This window comes from Onychomys torridus, chromosome 5 (genome assembly GCF_903995425.1).
Source record: "Onychomys torridus chromosome 5, mOncTor1.1, whole genome shotgun sequence".
Classification (NCBI taxonomy): Eukaryota; Metazoa; Chordata; class Mammalia; order Rodentia; family Cricetidae; genus Onychomys; species Onychomys torridus.
Window position 1 is genome coordinate 105,732,420 of NC_050447.1, and position 23,922 is coordinate 105,756,341.

The 23,922-nt window shown below is 38.9% G+C and overlaps 1 protein-coding gene across 2 annotated transcripts in view; it reads right to left on the reverse strand.

The window, feature by feature from the left end:
• The window catches only part of Gmds (GDP-mannose 4,6-dehydratase), a 575,398-nt gene that overhangs the window by 112,164 nt on the left and 439,312 nt on the right, over positions 1–23,922 (reverse strand). For both annotated transcript variants that reach the window (XM_036188740.1, XM_036188741.1), the window contains exon 8: positions 14,076–14,194. In XM_036188740.1, the coding sequence (XP_036044633.1) occupies positions 14,076–14,194 (119 nt within the window). The remainder of the gene's footprint in view (positions 1–14,075; positions 14,195–23,922) is intronic.

Consider the following 23,922-nt stretch of genomic DNA (forward strand, 5'->3'; position numbering starts at 1 on the left):
ACCTAAGGCTCAAACCAGACCTTAGATGCACCAGTGACCACATTTTAATGGGGTAAAACTCCAAGTAACTTAGTGATTTATAGAAATAAACAGCAGGAGGACCTGGACTCCAGAGGGAGGAGATAGGACAGAAGGGGGGAGTGAAAGAAGAGAAAGGAAGTTGAAAGGAGGGATGGGAACTGCTTTCAATGACAACTTGGGGCTTACATGAAAGCTTACTAGAGCAGACATGTTTGAAATCCCGAGTCTCTGTAGAGAACTTCAGAATCCTTAGAGCTAGCAGTTCTCCATAGGACAGGTTCTAGTACTAACAGCAGTTTCTGAGCAATGATGAATGAAGTCAACTGCATTTCTGTCACAGTCCCACCACACTCCACAATTAGACATTACAGAGCAAGCAGCTGGAAAGCTGTTAAGGGGGGATCCAAGCTCCCAGAGAGCTCAAACTGGATGGCCTAAAAGCCACCGTTGAAGGTACCCAGGGAGATGCACAGCCACAGTGATTTTCTTTTTGACTGCCCTAGATAGAGCCCTTGAAAGCCTGGGGTGCAAGAGTAATGCTCACCAGTAACTAATAGTTAAAAGGATTTGTTCTTTTTTATATAAATTTTTTAATTTTAATTTGTGGTGACATTGTGTTCCCCAAAATATTGTGCACCCTAATAAACTTATCTGGGGTCAGAGACAGAACAGCCACAATATTAAACATGAAGATAGGCAGTGGTAGTATACTCCTTTAATCCTAGCATTCCAGAGGCAGAAGTCCATCTGTTCAAGGATACAGCCAAGCATGGTGACTCACACCTTTAATCCCAGGGAGTGATGGTAGAAAGCAGAAAGGTATATAAGGTATGAGGGCCAGAAACTAGAAGGATTTGGCTGGTTAAGCTTTTAGGCTTTGAGCAGCAGTTCATCTGAGATCCATTTGGATACGAGGACACAGAGGCTTCCAGTCTGAGGAAATGATCAGCTGAGGAACTGGCGAGGTGAGGTAGCTGTGCCTTGTTCTGCTTCTCTGATCTTCCAGTGTTCACCCCAATACCTGGCTCAGGTTTGATTTTATTAATAAGACCTGTTAAGATTCCTGCTACATTAATTTTTTCTTTCCTTTTACATACCAACCTCTGTTCCCCTCCCTCCCCTTCTCCCACTCTCCCTCGCCCCATACCACCCCTTCCCCTCCTCATAGAGGGGTAGTCAACACAGGCTTTGTTCTTAAAGTGCAAGAGAACAGTTACAGGCTCAGTAAACTTGAGGAAAGCTTCATGGTAGCTAACGGGACACAGGAGCACTAAACTTGTAACTGGAATCTTTAAGCTTTGGTTTGCCTCCTTAAACACCCACAGTGTCCTCTTCTACAGGCCAGTGTCTAGAAGTTCTGTCCACAGGGAATATGACCTCACATGTATAAGCACACAACACAACTTCCAATTTTAGGAGAGTCTGAGAAATAAATTTCTTTTTTAATGTATGATGATTTTGTCCTTTTTAAAAAAAACCTGGCAATCTACATTGAGCACAACATCTATACCCCATCAGCAGATGTTGGTTTTCACATGATACAGGATATCCTTACATTTTTTTCTAAAAACAAAAAAAATTAACAACAGAAAACCAGTCAAGTATTTGCTTTTTATCCTATCATCTCAGTCACAGGAGCAAAATGTTTCCTTTCCCCATTACTTAGTAACAGATTGACAGTACAGTAAGAAACAAAGTAAACAGAGCTCCTATCATACACCCTCCTCCTCTCCCTGCAATACTCCTAGAAGAAGACTGGTGCTTCCATAAGGTTCCTAGTATAAACATCCACCTGAAATTATCAGCATCATAAATTTTACCAGGATACATTCTAGTAACTCAAACTCAAATTAATTCCCGTTTTCTAATAAGTTCAAAGCAAAAATTACTCAAATAGAAATGGAAAATATGTATGTGATTCTATATGTATGGATGGGTATGGATATAAGATAAAAGGTAGATTATTGATTCTACTTTTAAGAGGAACTACTTGTTTTAAATAGGAGAAGTAATGACAATTTTTCATGTGAATTTGTCAAATGTTAATGGATTGGACATTTTTAATGTATATAATGAGGTTTTTTTTGTCTGAATCTGTCAAATGTTAATGGACTAGACATTGTTAATGTAATTCTTGATGGTATATATTATATATACTTATTGGATATAGTATTTTTGTATTAGTTATAAGCTTTTTTATTTTAGATAAGAAAGGGGAAATGTGGTGATATTGTGTTCTCCAATATAGTGCACCCTAATAAACTTATCTGGGGGTCAGAGAACAGAACAGCCACAATATTAAACATAGAGGTCAGGCAATGGTGGCACACCCACCTTTCTTTAATTCTAGCATTCCAGAGGCAGAAATCCATCTGGATTTCTGTGAGTTCAAAGCCACACTGGAAACAGCCAGGCATGGTGACACACACCTTTAATCCCAGGAAGTGATGGCAGAAGGCAGAAAGGTACATAAGACACAAGGACCAGGAACTAGGAGATGTTAAGCTTTTACACTTTTGAGCAGCAGTTCAGCTGAGATCCATTTGGATGAGGACACAGAGGCTTCCAGGTTGAGGAAATGAGATCAGCTGAGGAATTGGCAACATAAGGTTATCTGTGGCTGGTTCTGTTTCTCTGATCTTTCAGTGTTCACCCCAATATCTGGCTCCTGAGTATTTTATTAATAGGACTTTTTAGGATTCGTGTTACAGATGGGGTATGGTTTGAGTCAGAAATACCCACCTTGGGAGGTTCAGGAAATTTAAGTAGGTTACTGATGGTGGGTTCTAGGTTGGAATATTATCCCTGGTCACCCCCTGCTCTGTTCTCTCCTCTCTGGTTCACCATTAAATGAGTAGGTCTCTTCTGGCACATGCTCTGTCTATTATGATGTTCTGACCAAGCAAGTGGGCCCATGTGTGCATGGCCTGAACCCCCTGAAACTACAAACCCAAACAAATCCTTCTCTCTTTATTCCTGTCAGGTAATTTGTCAGAGCAACCAAGTAAGTAATTAATACAGATTCACATAACAGTGAAGCCTTTCAGTGAACATTACTATAAGTATTTTCAAAAACAGTAGAGTAACTGGGAAGGGACAACAGATCTTCAAACAGTTCAGATAAGAATGTTGCAGATATTGATTGGCACAACTGATAGGGAAGAGTCCTGTCTGATGAGGTTGCAGAAGGAGTCTAGACTCTAAGGGGACAGCAGGGAAAACTGCCCTTCACAAACCCTTTTAGGTCTTACTTTATTTTATCAGTATTCAGGCTATTGAAAGCCTCCAAAGCAAGAATAGCTTCTTGGTTCTCTCTGTATTCCGCTGGGGCTCCCTGCCCCAGAGGTATATAAGCCCAGCACCACTGCCCTGCCAGTATCATTGCTAAGTCTTTGAAAAACTCAGAAGTTCTCTATAAGATATAAAAGGATGTGGCCAGGAAGAATAAAAAGTGCAAGTAAATCAGGGTGCATCTGTGGTAGCTGTGTGTATATGTGTGTGACTGTATGTATGTATGTGAGTATGTCATGTATTATGTATGTGTATATGTGTGCATGCAGGAGTATATGAATGCATGGTGTACATGTGTATATATGTGTATGAGTGTGGCATATGTGTGTATGTGTACATGTGAGCATTCATATGCATGTATATGTATATGTGAGCATTCATATGCATGTATACGTATGTGTATGTGTGTGTATGAGTGCATGTGCATGTATGTATATGTCTGTCTTCTGTGTCTCTGTCTCTGTCTCTGTCTCTGTCTCTGTGTGTGTGTGTGTGTGTGTGTGTGTGTGTGTGTGTGTGTGATGTTGCTAAGTATTCAACCCAGGGCCTTACATGCTAGAAAAGCGCTACACCTTCCAGTGCTTACCTATAGTGCAAGCCCCTAGAGGTGCCTCTTGAATCAGAAACTGCACAGTCAGATCCTGGCTTTTCCACTCTTGACCAGAAGGGTGCTGAAATTCTTGCCTAGCTTTGTTCCTCATTCAAACAAACAGTACCCTAATTCTGGAACTAACCTGTGTGTACATGCAGCCTTTGTCCACCCCATACCTTGAAGTCTTCCTTTAGGAACAGGACCTTGCTACTGGCAATGGTTATGTTCCCCTCACATTCTAACTACTGACTCTCCACGGAGCTGTCCATCACAGACTTCCTCCCTTGACCACAGGACAAAGCCTGGGATCCAGTTCCATACTTTGGCTCTGGGGACTTGCCTATAGATGATCACAAGACCATAACTATCCTTTTCAGTCATTAACAGCAGATGCTTATGTAAAGCTTACGCTTGGTCCAGCACTGACAGGTGCTATGAACGTGTTCCCTCTCCATCTCTGTGGTAGACTCTTAGCTCTGTGCTACAGTGGGAAAACAAAGACGGGAAGAAGAGCTGTCCTAGAAAGTCATTAATCCGGCAGTCCAGCCCAGGAAAGTGGCACTATGCCTGACTTACAACCCTAGTTTACATCACATATATTCACATAGGGATGAGCTTTGAAATGCAATTGATCAGGTAATGAGATAAATTAAGTATTCTTTGGAGAAAGAAGTATGTATAGCAGTCTCCCTAACCTTTGGGGATACATTCTAAGACTGCTGAAGCAGCATGTAGCCGCGGACTGTACTGAACGCAGAAAACTATTTTGATAAAGCTTGTTAGGTGTAATAAGAGATTGACAACCATTGAATACAATAGAGCATATATAATAATATTCTATAATAAAATTGCCAGCATTACCACTCTTGTACTTTAGAGCCATTACTAGGTAAAAGAGGGGTTACTTGAATATGGTACTTAATCTGATAACCAGTTGTAGGTACTACATGACTAGATGGGGGAGGATAGAAAGTGCAAATACACTGGGCACAGATGATCCATGTCTGGTCAGGACATGTACTGGGTGAGATTTCATCATGCTACTTACACTTCTGAATTGTCTATCTAGAAATTTTCACTTACTACTTCAGATTGTAGTTGATCGTCACTTGGCAAAACTCAGCTATTGATAATGCAGATAAGGGAGACACTGCATTCCTTAAATCCTTTTTCAAAGCACGTTTCTCAAATCATTCAAAACAGCCATCTAAGATTTACTTAGAGCCCAGTGTGCCTTCTTTATTTAGTTTTTCCTACATTTTTTTAAGTATATGGACACTGTTCCCAAGAAAGGCTAGCTGCTTCTTTAAAAGTTCACAGCTATGGCTACAGAGACTGGAAAAACAAACAGTGAAAAATAAGTTGTAGATAAATAGCTTTACTGTGTGAGCTTGAGATATAAGTTCATATATTTTAGGCAAACTACAGGGTGATTGTCACTTATGTGAAACTCCCAAAACTAGAATTTTGGGCACTTTGGAGGGATTCTAGATATTTACACACATATAAAATAAGATACATACTGGGATAAGACCACAGTCTAAACTAAAGTTCATTTAGTTTTTATACACATATGCATAACCGGACAGAAATTTTATTATGTATGTTTGTGGGGGCACCCATGTAGAGGTCAGATGACAGTTTTCAGGAGTCTGCAGGAACTTAAATAAGGTCGTCAAGCTTGGCCACGAATGCCTTTGCCTGTTGGTCATCTCACCAGACAATATGATGGTTAATTTTAAACAATACTTTTAGGATAGTTGTGTTCAATGTGACTCCTCCTGTGAGGTCAAGGGTCAAATGTGGGATTTTTTTTCTCCTGCTTAAAGAACATATGTTGGGTGAATGTGTTTCTAGGCTCTCAAATCCACTGATGAGACAGAAAAATCTGAAACAGGTGCAAGATACACAGTCAAAATGGCAAGAGTCAATAGTGTGGTAGGCTGCCACTAAGGAACTCATCCTAAAGGCGTAGCTCGTATCCATCCCCAGGAATTCAGTGCCAGGAATTCCCAGTAGAGTCTACTGACTATGCTACCTGCTGAGGAGAAGCCATTACTGACATAGCTCATCAATCCTAGGAGGATGGTAAGGAGTCACATGACCTCACAGGAGGTCAGTCCCCAGTGGATACTGCTGCTTGTGTAGTGTTTTAATATAAATTTGAAGATTAGGCTTTGACGTAGAGTGTGCTGTTACATATAAAAGGTGCTGGGTCCTGCATCTAAGACTAAATAGTAAAAAATATATATATATATATATATATATATATATATATATATATATGTATATATATAGGATTCTGCTATACCAAGCTTTGAAACTAAGATAAAAACTTCTTTCTTTTGAATATGTTCTGGTAATTCTCGTTGAGTGGCTTGCCACACATAATTTTTTTCTAAATAAACTACCTTAGAATAATAGCAGCCTATTTTGGGAAAGACAATTTGATGTCAAGAGATAAGCACTGAGCCCACAAGACTACAGGACAGAAGACCAGTGATGCCTGTATTCAGGTGTCATTTCCAGAGCAGAAGGGAAGTGGCCCTGCATTTTTCAGGAAAATGTCTTATTGGGAGATACATTTGTAAGCCTTTCCTCAATTAAGAGATGTGTTTAATATACAAGTTAGTTACAGTATTTGGGAAACAGAGAAATGTATGGTAGGTAGGGGAGTCTGGAGAGATGGGTTGGTGGTTAAGAGCATTTGATGCTCTAGCAGAAGATGGATGTTTAGTACCCAGAACCTATATGGTGGCTCACAAACACCTGTAAACCCAGTTCCAGAGACTCTAACATTGTCTTCTTACCTCTATAGGCACCAGGCACACTTGTGGTGCACATCTATATATACAGGTAAAACATCATCCATATAAAATTAAATAAATCTAAGGAAAAAAAATGTCAAAAAAGAAAAGTATAGGGCAGAAAACTAAAAGCCACCCAGAGTGCCACCACATAGAAACCATCATCAAACTCTGACACATTTTCTTGTGATCTGTCACATGCACATGTACAGAGTATACAAATTATACCTAAACCTGCATCCTGGCTTATTTTTTCACTGAATGTCACCATAGCCATTGTTTTATTTTATTTTTTTATCATATTTGTGTTCCCACAGCATTATTTTCAATAGTTACATAAAAAATTAAACATTTCCACAATGATGTCTTAGAAGTTTCTTATCTTCTGTTTATATAAAATCAATTACACTGAGTTATAATTTACAGGTCAAAATGTATAACAGATATGGAGTTTGATGAAAAATTCATGTACTCCTGTAACTACCACCATAATCAAGATTCCTACCACCCAGAAGATTCCCAGTCATTCATGCCATATTTAGACATGTGTTTCCTAGGCTGTCATTTGGTGTGAGAGATGGCCATTTACCCAGTAGTCATGTTTGAGCAAACACTGCTTGGTTTTGTGGCATACCAATTCATCTCTCTTAGGACACCATTTAGATTATCTAGTATTATTTAACTAATATAGTATGTGCTTCCTTGTATCTTATTCTTTCATTTAGGCATAATTAAAATTTTTAATGATTCATTGATATTATTACATATATCAATAATTTATACTTTTTCTTCACTGAGTTGTGTTACATTTGATTGTCTACATATTGGTTGATTAGATATTGGGAAAATAATGTGTCATTAGAAATAACACTGCTATGCATATTCATTTTTTTCTCCTTTTTTATTTATTATATTTGGGTTTTAATTTTACACATCAGCCATGGGTTCCCCTGTCCTCCTCCTCCCACCCCCACTCCCACCTTTCCTCCAGCCCCTCCCTTCCATTTCCAGTTGCTATGTATATATTTTCAATATTCCCCATAAAACATCAAGAATTGCTGGTGGCATAGTAAATACTAGTTGGATGTTATAAGCAATCAAAACTATTTCTCAAAATGATTGTATAGTATTGTTATTTTCACTACTTCATATCTTTATCAACACTTAGCGTGGTAAGTTTTTGTATTCTGGCCATTCTAAAAGGAGAATTTGTGCATTAGTTTGCCATTTCAATGTGCTTTGCTCAAATACCCAATCACATTGACCACTTTTTTTTCTTGCACAGGTATTATCCAAAAATTTACTCATTTTTTAGTGTATTTTTTCTCTTTCTTTTGAGACACGGTATTGAGCAGGTCTTTTTGCCTCAGACTTCTCAGTTCTAGGACTATAGCTGTGCACCACAATGCTGGGCTTGAGTTATATTCCTACTGCTGAATCACTGAAGTTAAAAATGTTATAGATATTCCCTTTTCTTCCAGACTATGGCATCAAGTTTTTGTTAGTGGTCATATTCAAAGAGCAGAGATTTAAAATCATACCACTGATTTTATGCGAACCACAGTTTTCTCTTTTAGTGCCAGGATTAAACTTAGGTTTCATACACAGCTGGCAAGTACTACCACTGACATAAAACCCCAACCTACATTAAAAATAAAATCATCCTTGCCTTTCCTGGCATAAGAAATCTTCACATTTTTTCCCATATTGACCTATACATTCAACAAGAACATGTACACAACATAAATGACATAAAGTGATAAATTAAACTACAAAAATAAATTTGCTATTTGAAAAGGTACCCTAACAAAACTCGAGCAGCAAGGCACAGACTAGGATACTACTACAACTATCAAACCTGAGAATTCATAAGCCAGAGCTGGAGCGAAGGCTCAGTGGCTAAGGTCATGTTTAGCTCTTACAGAAGACCTGAGTTTGGTTCTCAGCATCCATATCAGAAAGCTCACAACTGCCTGTAATTCCAGATCCAGAAGATCCAATGACCTTTTCTGGACTCTGAGAGCATCTGCAGTCACATGTACAACTCCCCCCACCAATACACATAATTAAGAAGTAAAATATAATCTGTAAGAAGTACATCAACTCAGTTACAAAAACCATTTAGAATTCTACCAAGCTTATACATATTTTTTTTTTTTACTGTATTTTATCTAGACTCTTTTTTAGTTTTGTTTCTTAACATTTAGATCAATGATCCATTTTTTTTTTAATGGTATGAAACATATGACTTTCATCTGACCCGCCCCCCCCCCCATCCCTGCCATTACTGATTTGTTCTGGCACTATCTCTTGAAAAGACAATCTACTTCCAACCGAATTATGTTGACATCTTTGTGGGAATTCAGTTGGCCATATAAACATGGATCTTTTTAGATAATTTGTATTGTACTCTATTGGTCTGTGGGTTCATGACAACACCATACATTAAGCTTTAAAGAAACCTTAAAATGAGGCTGGAGAGATGGCTCAGAGGTTAAGAGCACCGTCTGCTCTTCCAGAGGACCCGAGTTCAATTCCCAGCAACCCACATGGTGGCTCACAGCCATCTGTAATGAGATCTGGTGCCCTCTTCTGTATACATAATAAATAAATAAATAAATAAATAAATCTTTTTAAAAAAAGAAACCTTAAAATGCAGCAGTAAGTGTTCTATAGTTTTGGCCTTTTGTAAAACAACCCTGGATCCTCTGCATTTCCAGGTGAAATTTACAATTGCCCCCAATTCCCTGCTCTTTCATCTGAAGGGTATGCTTGTGATATAGCTCAGGCTGGCTCCATGTGCAATCCGCTTGCTTCCACTTCCCTGGTGGCAGGAATACAGATATAATCTACTGTGCCAGACTCAGCTTGCTAATTTCTATTTTTAAAAACACATGTCACACTGACTGGATTACACTGAATCTGTCCATTGATTTGAAGAAAGCAAACATCAATGTTGAGTTCTTCAAGCCAACAACATGATGTATTTCTCATAATTCCCTATGAGTGGCATTTTTATTTCAGTTGTAACTGTTACTTTTAATGCTTAAATGTAATTGACTTTTGGGTATAGACCCTGCATCTTGTTACTGTGTTAAATAACATACAGGAGATCGTTGGCTTGATCCTTATCACAGAATAAAAGGTGTAGTGGCACACCTCTGTAACCCCAGGACTGTGAAGGGAGAGGCTGAAGGATTAGAAGTCCAAGGTTATTCTTTGTTAGAGAGCTTGAGACTTGCCTAGGCTGCATACAATCTGTCTCATAGGAAAACAATACAAACAGACAAAATAAACCAAGCTTTTCTTTTTAGCATTTCTTCTCCATGTATTGATTATGAGGTATACTGAGCATTCTTTGAATTTATTCTGCTTGAGATTTATTATGAGTCCTAGATCTACACTTTTATCAAATCAGGGTGGAAAATGATTTTTCCTAAACTCTTTCTGTGCACACCCCCTGCCTCTGTGACTTCAATGACACCCATCACATTTCTTAGTAACCCCCAAAGGAAACCACTTTTCCCTCCTATGTAGTCTTTTCCTTCTATGCTTCTTTAGGGTCATTTCTATCACTGTGTCTACACATTCTGTATTCTTCCCAGTATGTAATCTGCTCAATGTCAATAAGGAAAATTTTATTACAAATGCTTGTTTTTTTTAATCTCTAGAAGTTCCACCTAATTAAAAAAAAATATGTTCTCTCCAAGGTGCCTATGTCTTTCTAAAAACACACAACAGTTATCTTTTTATATTACCTTCATTAGTTCTTAGTCTGTTTCTAGTGTTTTACTGCTATTCTGGCTGTGGGTTATGTGGTTAATGTTTTCTTGCTTTTTGACATGCCTACTAATATTGGACTGAAACCTGAATATAATGAATTATATGTAGTCCAGTGTCAAGATTTTACCAGTCCCTTTGAAGACTGCTGTGTTTCATAATGGCCAGAAGCCATTATTTGTGTTCTAGTAGAGCCTTTGAAGACCTCTACTTAAACTTTGTTACTCTGACTCTAGAATAGCCTTTCCTGTTACTGAGGCAGAGCCTTCTGGAATTTTGATTGCACTGAGTGATCTTCAGGATGCTCCATCACAGATGTCTGGATCTAGTCTTGAGTTAACTTGAAGAAACAGTATGGTGATATTTTATTTGTACTGAAATATGATTTTATTTGTATGTTAATAAATAAAGTAGCCTGGGGGTCTGAGCTAATAGCAAGCCATAGCAGAAGCCAGGCAGTGGTGGCATATACCTATAATCCAGATCACATGACAGGCAGATCTCTGTGTGTTCAAGGATACAGCTAGCATGGAGACACACACCTTTAATCTCAATACCAACCACAGAAGACCTGGAGGTCTGTACAGACAGGCAGTGATGAGGAGGTCATATGGTTGGGTTTACAACCAACGAGAAGGCAGAACAGAAAGTCTATAAAAAAGACAGACACACAGGAAGTAGATCTTTTTGTGGATAGGAAGGACAGCAGCAACAGTGAAGGGTAAGAAAAGGTTTTAAGCTCTTAACTACTGCTCTGACCTCTTGGCTTTTAAATCTGCAATTGGCTCTGTGTTTCTTATTTAACAAGATGGTTGCATATACAAAACAATCAGCTTTTTGCTCCAAGGGTGTTCTTTGTCTAAGCTTGGTGAGCTTGTCATATACCTACACCTTAGTATTATTAAGCAAAGATTCAAGAAGACCTCTGTGAAGATCTCTGAAGCTTTTTTTTTTTTTTTTTTTTAAATAAGTTCCATCTTTCTAAAGCTCTGCACCACAAAGTCTAGGTCATTCAGACTTTTAGTACAGTTCTCAGCTTGGGGTATCCATTTCTGAACTTGTATGGGGTTCACTATGACCCCAGGAAAAGGGTCAGGGCAATTCAGAACTCAATCCTGATATTATATTAGGGAACATAGTCCTGTATTGTCTTTGTCCAATGACTAAAACAACTTTTTCAGTGATTTTATCTACTTTACCAGTTAAGTTAAAAGGTCAAGTATAGCCAGGCATGGGGGTGCACACCTTTAATTCCAACACTCTGGTAGGTAGAGACAGGTGAATCTCTGTGAGTTCAAGACCATCCTGATCATTACAGAAGGTCCCAGGACAGATATAGCTTTGAAGAGAAACCCCGTCTGTCTCAAAAACAAACAAAACTAATAAATAAATAAAAATAAAAGTTGAAGTCTAGTTTCTTTTATTTCATCATGGCCAGAAATCATAATCTTTTTCTATTTTAAAAAGGAATCTTGGAAAATAGTTTATCTGAACCTTAAGAAATTAAATGTAACTACCATATGACATACAAATTCTATACCCAAATCTAACACACTAAAGAACCAACATAGGCATTTGTGAACTAATATGCACATCAGTGTTATTGGCAATAGCTTATAAGATAAAAAGAACTCAGATGTCCAAGCAACACAGATATGGATTAATAAAATATGACATACAGCCACAATAAAAAATTATTCAGCCTTTCTGTCTTTAAGAGAAAGGATCTTGTTAGATATATGGTTCAGAATGGATTTGCACCCCTAGCATTCCTGACAGCTTCCCGAGTTCAGGGATTATAGGGTTATGTCACGACATCCAGCTGCTTATCAGTCTTAAAAAAGAAATGAAATGTTACCACATGGATGAATTTTTAAAGCATTATGATAAAGGGATAGACAAAAAACACATGTGAAAGATTGCGCTGCCAGGAGCTACCTAGAACAAGCTACTCCTAGAGCAGAAATTTCCAGGTAGGAGAATGAAAGGAGGAGTCACTGGTTTTATTGCTTAGTGTGGTGGGAAGTTTGGAAACGGAGAGTGGTGATGGTCACGTGACACTGTGAATGTAATACATGTCATCAAACTCGACATTATAATTAAACTGGAAAAAGAATTCTCTGTAGTGATTGATCACAATGGTTTTCATATTCCAGTAAACTTTTGTGTGACGCCACAAGCATGGGTAGTGTCTATGTTGCACTGGGTGAGCTTGTATGAAGGACAGCCTGAGGACAGCATGCCAACTGCTGGGACACTGGTGGGATCTGAAGGCTGGACAGCAGCAATGTATTGGTTTCTGTTTCCAGGGATGGATGGCTTACTGCATTTAGGTAAGAGAAAGTTGCTGTTTGTACGGCATACAAACAAGTACAGGATGACAGAATATTAAGTCACAGTTACTCTTAATGGCCCAGGGAAAAGAAAAGTATAACACATCTGCAACTCTTCTCTAAATTTTCAGTGGTTTCTGTTTTTTTAAATGTAGAATGTAAGCTGGGTGGTGGTGGCACACACTTAATCCCAGCACTCAGGAAGTGGAGGCAGGTGGATCTCTGAGTTTGAGGCCAGCCTGGTCTACAGAGAAAGTTCCAGGACAACCAGAGCTACACTAGAGAAATCTTGTGTCAAAAAAAAACACTTTGTGTATGTGTTCATATATACACATATGTATATGCATGTATATATGAACATACTAAAAAATATTGAGCAATGTTTTCACACTGTGTGGTATTGTGTTCCCAAAAATATTGTGCAGGTAATAAACTTATCTGGGGTCAGAGAACAGACAGCCACTAGATACAGAGCCACAAATGGTGGCTAGAAAATGGGTCAGAGCAAGCCATAGCAGAAGTTGGGAGGTGTTGGTGCACGCCTTTAATCCCAGCACTTGGGAGGCAGAGCTAGCTGGATCTCTGAGTTCAAGGCCACTTTAGAAACAGCCAGGCATGGTGACACATGCCTTTATTCCAGAAATCCAGCCTTTAATCCCAGGGAGTGATAGCAGAAAGCAGAAAGGTTTATAAGGTGCGAGGACCAGGAACTAAGTTAGTTGAGCATTTGGCTGGTTTAGCGTTCAGGCTTTGGAGCAGCACAGTTCAGCTGAGATTCATGTGGAGGAGGACTCAGAAGCTTCCAGCCTGAGGAAAAAGGATCACCTGAGGAACTAGCAAGGTGAGATAGCTGTGGCTTGTTCTGTGTCTCTGATCTTCCAGCAGTCACCCCAATAACTGGCCTCAGGTTTGATTTCATTAATAAGAACTTTGAAGATTCCAACTACAACACTGGTGTCAGGAAAGGATATAGTTAGCTGTAGTAAAGTCATTATACAACACAGAAATTACCTTACCAGAAATTTTAAGTTGAAAAATATTAAAATAATAAAAGTAAATCCTGAGAAGACTGGTATAGAAGCTGATAAAGACTTGACACACTAACTGGAGTTGGACATGAGACTCACAAAGGACCTTTGATATTGCTTTGCAGGAGACTGAGAGAGGGAGATGGGAAGCAGAATCAAGTGGAAGAGCATGAGCAACAAATACCTGGTGAGCAAGCAGCAAGCAACCAGCAGGTGTACTTACACAATGGTTTTTCCGATGTGCATGAACGATTTCTCAACAAATTCACGGACACTATGAACTTCCCCAGTAGCTATGACAAAGTCCTCTGGCTCATCATTTTGCAACATCAGCCACATAGCCTAGAAAGAAACAAGTAAAATCATTTGAGAGTTACTTTGTGATCACTGTGGGAATGTAATATTATCAAAGCACATGATTGGATATGGAAGTTAGAGTTACAAAATGAGTGTGAGAGTTAGAAAATGAGTGTGAACTTAATGCAGTATTCTAATTACTGAAGATGGCTCTCATCTTGGAGAACATTTTGGTATGAACACTTGGCTCAGTCATGGTCTCTAGGAATCTTTATCTTCAGCAGACCAGGAGATTGCTACACAGCAGGTCTCCAGACCACAACTTAAGAGGAAAATGTGCCAGTGGTGGCGCCCGCCTTTAATCCCAGCACTCGGGAGGCAGAGGCAGGCAGATCTCTGTGAGTTCGAGGCCAGCCTGGGCTACAGAGTGAGTTCTAGGACAGGCTCCAAAGCTAGACAGAGAAACCCTGTCTCAAAAAAAAAAAAAAAAAAAAAGAGGAAAATGTTTATCAATATCCAGTGAATAACCTTTGTATAGAACATCAATGCAAGAATCATCCCAGAGGCATTGTTTAAGTGCCCTTCGTGTCACAGATGGCAGACAAGAAAAGTCTTTTCAAAGTCCTCAAAAGTACAACCCCATTTGTCAACACGAAGTGGAAAGCTTAGCAGTACAAAAGAAACACAGGTAACAGAGTCACACAATAGAAACTACTGGCATTTTAACAAGTTGTCAACATTGGTTGGTCAACCTTCACAGTGTGACAGAAATTTACACACTGAGAGTTAGAGAAGTTGGCACAAATGAAGCAGTATTTTGAACCATGGACTAGGAGAAACTGTCACAATCGATTCTATTTGCTTAGAAAAGCATTTATCAGTAGCATGTACGCCTACTGTTTCCACAGCTTAGAATTACATTATCAACTATACAGGTATATTTTATATATACATATACACACATATATATGTCTATATAAATAAATAAAATTGAGGGATACAGATTATGGGGCTGGAGAAATGACTCGGTGTTTTAGACTACTCACTGCTCTCCCAGAAGACAGGAATTTGATTCCCAGCACTCACATCAGGCAGTGCTGACTGCCTGCTCCAGTGCTCCAGGGATCTGACCTATCTTCCATGAGCACCTGCACCCATGTACACACACACACACACACACACACACACACACACACACACACAGACCAAAACACAACAACAACAACAACAACAACAAAAAAACATTTTTTAAAACATAGGTGTAGTTGGTATTCACATACAAGCACAGGCCTGGGGCTCTTTGGAGGCTCTGATTGACCATGTGCCTCATAACCTGGAATGTATAATCCCTCCTAATCTGTCTCAGGCAGTTGACTTCCACCCCCATGTTCTGGTTCAGGGTCCCTAGCTAGGATGAGATCTTGCTGTCTCACTGTGAACCAACCACACAAAGCACTGTGCCCTACCTGGTCTCAAGCTGCCCGTTGGTGCCCTTCCCAACTAAGGCGACCCTTTTACCTCCCTTGACTGTGTGAAAGCCTGCAGCATGTCAAGGCACACATATGCATGCATATGCATACATGCACACAGATAGACACACAAGTTTTTGCTTTTGTCAAACTATTTCTAGAGTTTTAGGAAAAATTATGTTTCTAGCTAGAATTTCTGTTTGAACATTTGGCTGAGGGATTAGGTGTGAACAGGGTAAATATGATCAAGTGTTTGACTCAGATTTCCATTTTAAAAATAACATTTTTATTTTTGTATAAATTTCAGGACCACTCAGCTGATTTTTTTTCTTCAGATCTCCTGTGGGTTTCTTTCTTTCTTCCTGTCTTTATTTTTCTCACATGGAAGGAAACAAAAGCTTAGTCGAAATAAAAGGACAGGAGTGGCTTCTGGTTGCTGTAGGTCTGTTTACATGAGGCAAGGCCAGGTCCTTAGGACTTGTATGTTCCTGGCAGGAATGGAGATCAGTGGGAGCCTCTTGCTTTAAAGGGAGCCAGAGCCAAGAGTCTGCTCCTTTTTTTTCTATCAGACTATTTGGGGCCTTTGACCTATCAATTTCTAGGCATTTCCTCTACAGTTCATAATGTGCCAGACTCCAGTCTGGGAATGGAGAGGGAAAGGATATACAATTCCAGATCTATTTGTTATTGCTAAAGACTTTACTGGTTTCTAACAGAGGGAATGAGCTTTGTTTAAATTTCCACAGAGCATAATTAATGATTATTGACTGGTAAATGAAGAACAGGTGACACTCTGGATTAGAAGATAAACGATCCTATGTTCTAGTGTGATAATGGGTTAGTAATTTGCTACAAAGTCGAGGCCCAGTGCATCCCCTCCTAATGCCAGATCATGTCCGGGAGACAAAGGCCCCTGTGTGAGGAGGACATGGCCCTCACCTCCGTGTTAAGCTGCACACATAGATCTGCTCCATTTGTTTTCTGATGGATGGCACAACCAAGGTGAGAGTTCACCCCTTCTCACCTTCCTGTTCACATGTGGGACCACATGACCCATGACATGATGGGCCATGGGCTATGAGCAAATCACCACCTAGTTTTGGCTTTTGAAGGCAGAAGCAGTTATGTGTTTTAGAGGTCAGTGTTCTTTTCTGTCTCTCATGGAATCAAAGAAGAAAAGCAGGAGTCATCTGACATTCTTCTGAGGCCATTTAAGGATGTGACTGACTTAGTCACTTCCTCAGATACTTATTTACTTTCATTTTTGACCTGATTACCAGCCCCCCCACACCTGTTTTTTATCCATTGCACAGGGAGGAAAGCAAATTACATAAGGGATGTACCAGAGTAAGATTCTTCCCCATGAAAATGTCCTTCAGTGGCAAGAGAACAATACAGTTTTACAGTCACATCTCAATTTATTTTGCATTCAAGGCCCATGAGGTTAAGGGAAATCTGATGCTGTACAATTGACATTTGTCAGCCAAGTTGAGACGAGTATAGCTATGGTAATATGCTTTCTTGCAACTATATACTTAACCTGTTTTACAAATTAATTTAGAGAAATAAAGAACTTTACATTTGAAAGTTTCAGACAAAAACACCCTTTCATAGTCCTCTGTCCAGCTCTTCAAATGATAAATGTGACTACAAGAGGTTCAGGAGGCCCTGGTAAGAGGCGAGTCTTCCCTGATCAGTAAGTTGCCAGCTCCAATGGCTGCTCACAGTGGCCCAGTGAAGGAGAACACTGAAAGTACATCACCACAGACGACTGACTACACTGATTCCATGCATACCTTTTGGGGTATGATGTGTGTTTGTCTTAAAAATCTGGATCCCACAATTGCTTCCACTTTGCCATTAATCTCCAGTTCAGTATCCAAGCCACGAACACTGATTAACTGAGTTGGCACCATGAATAACAAGATTGGTTAATCAAGGTGATGTTTAACTATGTGCATTTGACTGCTGCTTTGTTAAGCTTGGCATTTTCATGCCTATGAGCTATTTTTTAAATTTATTATGTGTGTATTTATGTGATAATTGTCATAAAACCCAATAATTATATGGATATATGCACATAATACATGGGAGAAAATCTAGGAAATAATTCTAATACAAACCATCCAGGCTGGAGACATAGCTCAGTATAGAACATTTGAACACCAAGTACAAGACTGTGGGTTTAATCTTCAGTAAGAAAAAAATCAAACCAAACTAACTGACTAACCTACCAACCAACTAAACAAAAATCTATGGTAAAACAATAATTAAGAAAAAGTGAATTTGCTGGGCAGTGGTGGTGCCTGCCTTTAATCTCACCACTCAAGGGGCAGAGGCAGGTGGATTGTTGAGTTCAAGGCAAGCCTGGTCTACAGAGGGAGTTCCAGGACAACCAGGCCTACACAGAGAAACCATGTCTTGAACCATACCTCCACCCCGCCCTTGAGCGCCACTCAAAAAATGGTGAATTTGAACAAAGCAAAAGTAAAGTTTGCAACAAAGGATGCCACATGGGACTCCTCTCACATGTATTTTATATTTACCCTTTACTTTGTAGAAGTTTTCTTCATGACAGCTGGTAGTCACAGTCTGGGTTGGCACCTCAATGGATTAAGGTAGGCCAAGCCTTAGGCTCTGTGTAACTCATGGAGGTAAGTCTCAGGATTAGCTCAGGAAAGTCTGTCTACTATGGTTCTGTTTGTTTTGTATTAAGATAGGCTCTCATGAAGTTCAAGCTAGCCTCAAACTTACTATGTAGCTGAAACTGGCCATGAACTCCTGATCCTCCTTGCTTCTTCCTCTCAAGTGCTGGAATTGCAGGCATGTGCTACTATGCCTAGCTCTTTGACATTTCTGAGAAAAAAAATCCAACAACCCAATTAAGACAAATAAAACTATGTTAACAAAAGGATGGAGTATAAAAATAAAGCCTCACATGATGGCCCTCTTAATTTATTTATGGGCAAAACCAGTGACATGTATACAGATGCCATTGAGTGAAGGTTCTTTAGAGATAAAGATGTATTTTATAGATACAGTTACTGAGCAGGAAGAACTAATAGACAAGAAATTCTTAAGATCAACAATTGGGACCTTATGAACTGAAACATCTCTGTAAGGCAAAGCATAATGTTTTTCAGTGGCAGCCTACAGAGTGGGAAAGATTTTTACTAACTCCATATCTAAAAGAAGATTAATAGCCAAAATATATCAAGAACTCAAGAAATTCTATATACTTAATGTAATACAATTCTATTGTATTTGTCCTTTTTTTAAATGTAAAAACATTTTATGTACAACTGCAGGAGAAATAATACACAGATAGCTTGAACATAAAAACAGATTATAATTAAAAATGAAATATACAGAATATACAAATTCATAGAGACAGAAAGATCAGACATTATCTCAAGATGGGGAAGAAAGAAATATAGAGCAATGATTTCCTAAATACAGAGTTTCTGTTTTGTGTGATGGAAAAGTCCCACAAAGAAACAGTAGTATCAGGACATAATATCATGAATGTAAAAAAATCAATACAATTAATGCAATTAATGAACATCATAAATATAGTTATTGAATGAATGCTGGAATGTAATCAATGAATACTATAAATGTAATTAATATCATGAGTGTAATTAATGAATGAGTATAATTAATATCTTGAATGTAATTCACTCAATTGTGAACTTAACTATTCATAACAGCCAGAAACTGGAAACAACCTAGTTGTCTCTCAACATAAGAATGGTTAAAGAAAATGTCGTACATTTACACAATGAAGTATTACTCAGCTGTTAAAAAAATGACATCATAAAATTTGCAGGCAAATGAATGAAACTAGAAAAAAATCATCCAGATTAAGGTAACACAGACCCAGAACGATAAATATGGCATATATTTGCTTATATGCAAATATATTTGTTCTCAGGTAACAGCACTTAGTGGACAGACTCCGTGTGTATATTTGTGTGTGTGTGTGTATGTGTGTGTGTGTGTGTGTTTCCCACTAAATTTGATAGCATCTGCTCCACATTCAATAGTACTTTGTAATTCAAGTTATGGCCAATTTCACTGTTAAAACAAAGCTGGTTTACTGTTTCTTACATAGCTTTTGTTGTTCTTCATTTGAGAATGTTTAAATGAGAGAATACTGAATCCAAATAGTCCAGTCAATTAAATATATTTCTTTCTTTACATCCATTTTTAAAAGTATAATGCCTCAAAGGATTAGGGCTATATAACAAACTGGATATAATGTTCAACATCCATATGCCATGAATGAGTGTATAAAGAATTATCCTTTGTTATTTTAAAACAGGTGTGTGGCTCACATTTGTAATTCTAGTACTTGAAAGGCAGAGGCAGAAGGATCAGGAATTCAAGATCAATCTCAGCTACATCAAACTTGTAAATAATAAATGAAAGATAGTACTCCCAGAAGCTATAGGTTGTCAAATAAAAAGTTATATGTGGGATACCCACTTTGAGTTGTTGGTTAGAGGTATTCTGGAGATCCCCCAAACAATACAGATTATTCCCATTGCTTTTAGATGCCCACTGGAACTTGGTAGTAAGACCCTCTTGCTGAAGACACCAACTACTTTGGTCACGGGACATTGAGAAATTACATGGTACCAACCAGAGAGAATCCTCCCTGCTGTCTAGCTTTCATGGTTCCAGCAGATGCTGTGTAGGCTACTGGAGATGGGGAGGATGTCATCATTAGTCTTACCATCTGTGAACCCTGTGACCTACAATAACGACAGACTGTAGCAAGATACGTATGATATTGGCACACATGATATGGGGGTAACCAACCACATTTTGATTGGGTTTGATGCCTGTTCCACAAAAGAAATATTCCTGGTACTGTAAATATGGCTGAGAATCTGTGGTTGCAAAGTTCACAGTTCTTATGGGTAAACCTACTAATGTTATTTTGCTAAGTGCAAATAGTATCAAACTACTTTCTAAATTCATATATCTATATTTTTAGGTTATTCAGCTTTCATGCCTCATTAGAGAAATTTCTTTGTGCAGTAGACATTGCATAGTGCAGAAATTCCCAAGTGACCAAACTGCAGAGAGTAAATGTCAGTGCAATGTTCACCCACAAACAAGTAAGATATCTCTATCATTTCCCCAACCCCTGGTTGAGGGACCATCAAGGAAGGTAGGGTGGAAAGATTGTAAGAGCCAGAGGTTATGGAGGACTGAAGTGAAGCAGTGTCTTCCAGACATGACAGGATGCTGCACTCATGAACAGCTGTGGCAGCTTGTACAAGATCAAGCCAGTTAACATTCCAGCACAGAGAGGGGAATGGCTCATTAGCCCCTATTCCTAACTAAGAAGTTACTGGCAACTGATGGCTTCTGAGGGAAGGAGAGTCAGTTTTCTTTAAGGGTGTGGTCCTTGATAGTTCCACCATGTCCTATTGTGTTGACTCCACGGCTAGGAGAATATGGTTAGCATAAATTGGACTTAGTAGGTCATCAAAAACAAACAGGACACAAAGGATGAATAGTACAAAAATACATTTTAAGAATAAATATATTAATTAAAATGCTTTACACATATCTTGAAAAACATTGTGAGGATTATGGTTTTGTTTTTTTTTTTTTTGAGCTGAGGAACATTATGTTTTAAGTTTAAGTTACTGTTCTTAAGAGATCTATAAAACAAAAATGCCTCCAACCTATAAGCCCTACTTTTCCAAGGACAGATAAGTTCCTGGAGTGCTAGGAGGTGGTGTTCATATAAGATAACAAGTTACTGTTTTTACTTCTGTAAAAAACCTTGCTGGGGTGTGCTTGGAGGAGGTACACAGGCAAGAAGTACGTCAGGATGTATGCTTGCCTATGATTGGACAAAGGCTGGAAGGACACAGCCTTGTGGGGTTTGCCTTTATAAGCCCTTCACTAACATAATTCAGGACTTATAATGTAATTTGAACTCTGGAAATCCCAGGTATGGACCTAGCCAGTGTCCATTCTCCTGGCTAGTACCTAATAAAGCTTCTTTCAAATTTGGCTCAACAATTGTGGTAATGGTCTTATTCTTGCCCAGTGGGATTAGCAATATCTTTAAAATACTTTTGGTTTACTGTCAATGGATAAGTCTTAACTATAAGGGTAATTAAGATAATATTAACACATACATAGTTAAGAATCTGAGTATTTCTATGGTGTTTTTTAATTAAAACTTTTCAGGTTTAAAAAAATGATGTATAAAAGAACCTGAGTGAGAAAATAAACGTAAAAATAAATGTCAAATTGATCAATTTATTGCCTAAACCATTCCAAAGCATAGTGACTTCAGGTTTTTGTTGCCTGGAACTTGTAGAGAGTTTGGAGGACATGGCTCATCTTGATTCCTGGTGATTCTGGCTATGTGGATCAGGCTGGACTATGGAATGGTGATGGCTTCCCCCCTGAACTTTGATTTCTAGTCTTGCCTACATTCAGGACTCCTCATGGTCATTCTTCACTGACATGGTCTCCCATCATTTATCACCCTGGCTCAAGCTTCTTTACATGGTATCTGTTCCTACAAATGTGAAGAGAGCTGAAGGCCTTAAGAGGCTTGTCCTGGAAGCCAATGTTCAGTTGGAACCTCCAGCTTGCCCTTGCATGGTCCAGGAAGCTCCATTCTTGTCTCTCTGTCTTTCTCCAAACCCTACCTGCTCAGAGAGCTGGAACAAAGGAAAAGCACCAAAAGCCTAGTTCCACATTATTGGGACTACTGCAGCTTCCTTCCCTGTTGCTGCCAGGCCCACACATCCCCATCTAAGCACTCAGCTTTTAACCACACTTGGGCACGAACCCAGCTTGTCGAAGATACATCATCACCATTTGCCTATAATCTATAAAACTTTCCTGCCATGGCTTGGGTGTACAAGACTTCTTTGGCTTCTCTGAGACTGGTAAAACTGCTCAGGAGTTGCTTTGCTCAACATATCTATTGCTACACTTTTTCAATTCGGGGGAGAAACTTATTAGGGGAGAGAGCAGCAAACCCATTAGCTGCTATCACTTTCTAAGCAAGCTTTTGATTACAGTTCATTATCAAACATAGGGGAAATAGGATTTCTCTTCTTATAGATATAGTCATACTAAAAAATGATGTGCAGGATGGGTGGGATTATTATATCTATTTCTAGAAGAGCCTATCACAAAAGTATATTGTGTGAGGGCTGTAATGCCAGATGAATGTTTAGGTATTGCAGAAAATTCCTACATCTGTGTGTATTTGTTTGAGATGGGGTCTCAGGATGGCCTGAAACTCTCCATGTAGCCCAGGCTGTCATGGCACTGGAAAGAGTCCTGTTCTGCCTCCTGATGACATCACAGGAATGCACCACCATACCTGGCTCTACACTTTCAGTTTCTTTACATATTTCCATATTTCCTTATATTGTCCAATTATTGGTTTATATGATGGAATAATAAATTAAAGACTGACATCTGGGATGCAGAAGCTCACTTTCAGGTCACTATAATTTGACAAGTGTTCTAACTTGGCCCCAACAATACTACTGTCACAACATTCTTCCCAGAAGTAGTTGTTTCCTGGAGTACACCCAGCCACCTACCTTAGCCAGGTGTTTCCAATTACCTACTCCCACTCAAATACTCAGGTAAGCTGTTCTAGAATTAGTGTCTGGCTCAGCAGAGACAATATAGAAGCTCTAAGAATGGCAGAGGAAGTTTCTTACGAGTACCTGGTTGGCCACTTCCTTGCTTTTAGCTACTGACTGTGCTATGTAAACCTCTTCTAATCCATTTGCCTTTCTACGACCATATTCATCAAGCCTGCCCAAACCACCTGAGTATGATGACCTTGAGAATCTAAATTCTGGACTGGTTCTACATTCCTTTCAATAGTAGGTCCTGGTGTTGCCATGGGATTCTCCTTTCCATTAAATAACTGCTAGTCCATGTACTAATATACAGGGCAGGATCAGCCCAAATATAAAGGCTTTAAAATTTTCTGACACATTACAAAAGCAAGAGAAGTTAGTTTTAATGTTTTATTTAACTCAGTATAATTAGTATTTTATCCTGATATAAACATTATCCAGGTATTTCACATACCTGTACTATTTTTTAAATCTTTGCACTTATAGCGTATCTCAAATCAAAAGAGCTCTGTGGCCACATGAGGGCATGCCATTCTGGGCATTGCAAGGCAAAGAGCAGGCTTCAGATTAAGGAAAGAGGGTTATCCTACTACATGACACACTACCTTAATCCTGCCTACACAATCTTTCTGAGAGACTACAGGGCTTTTTGGAGGAA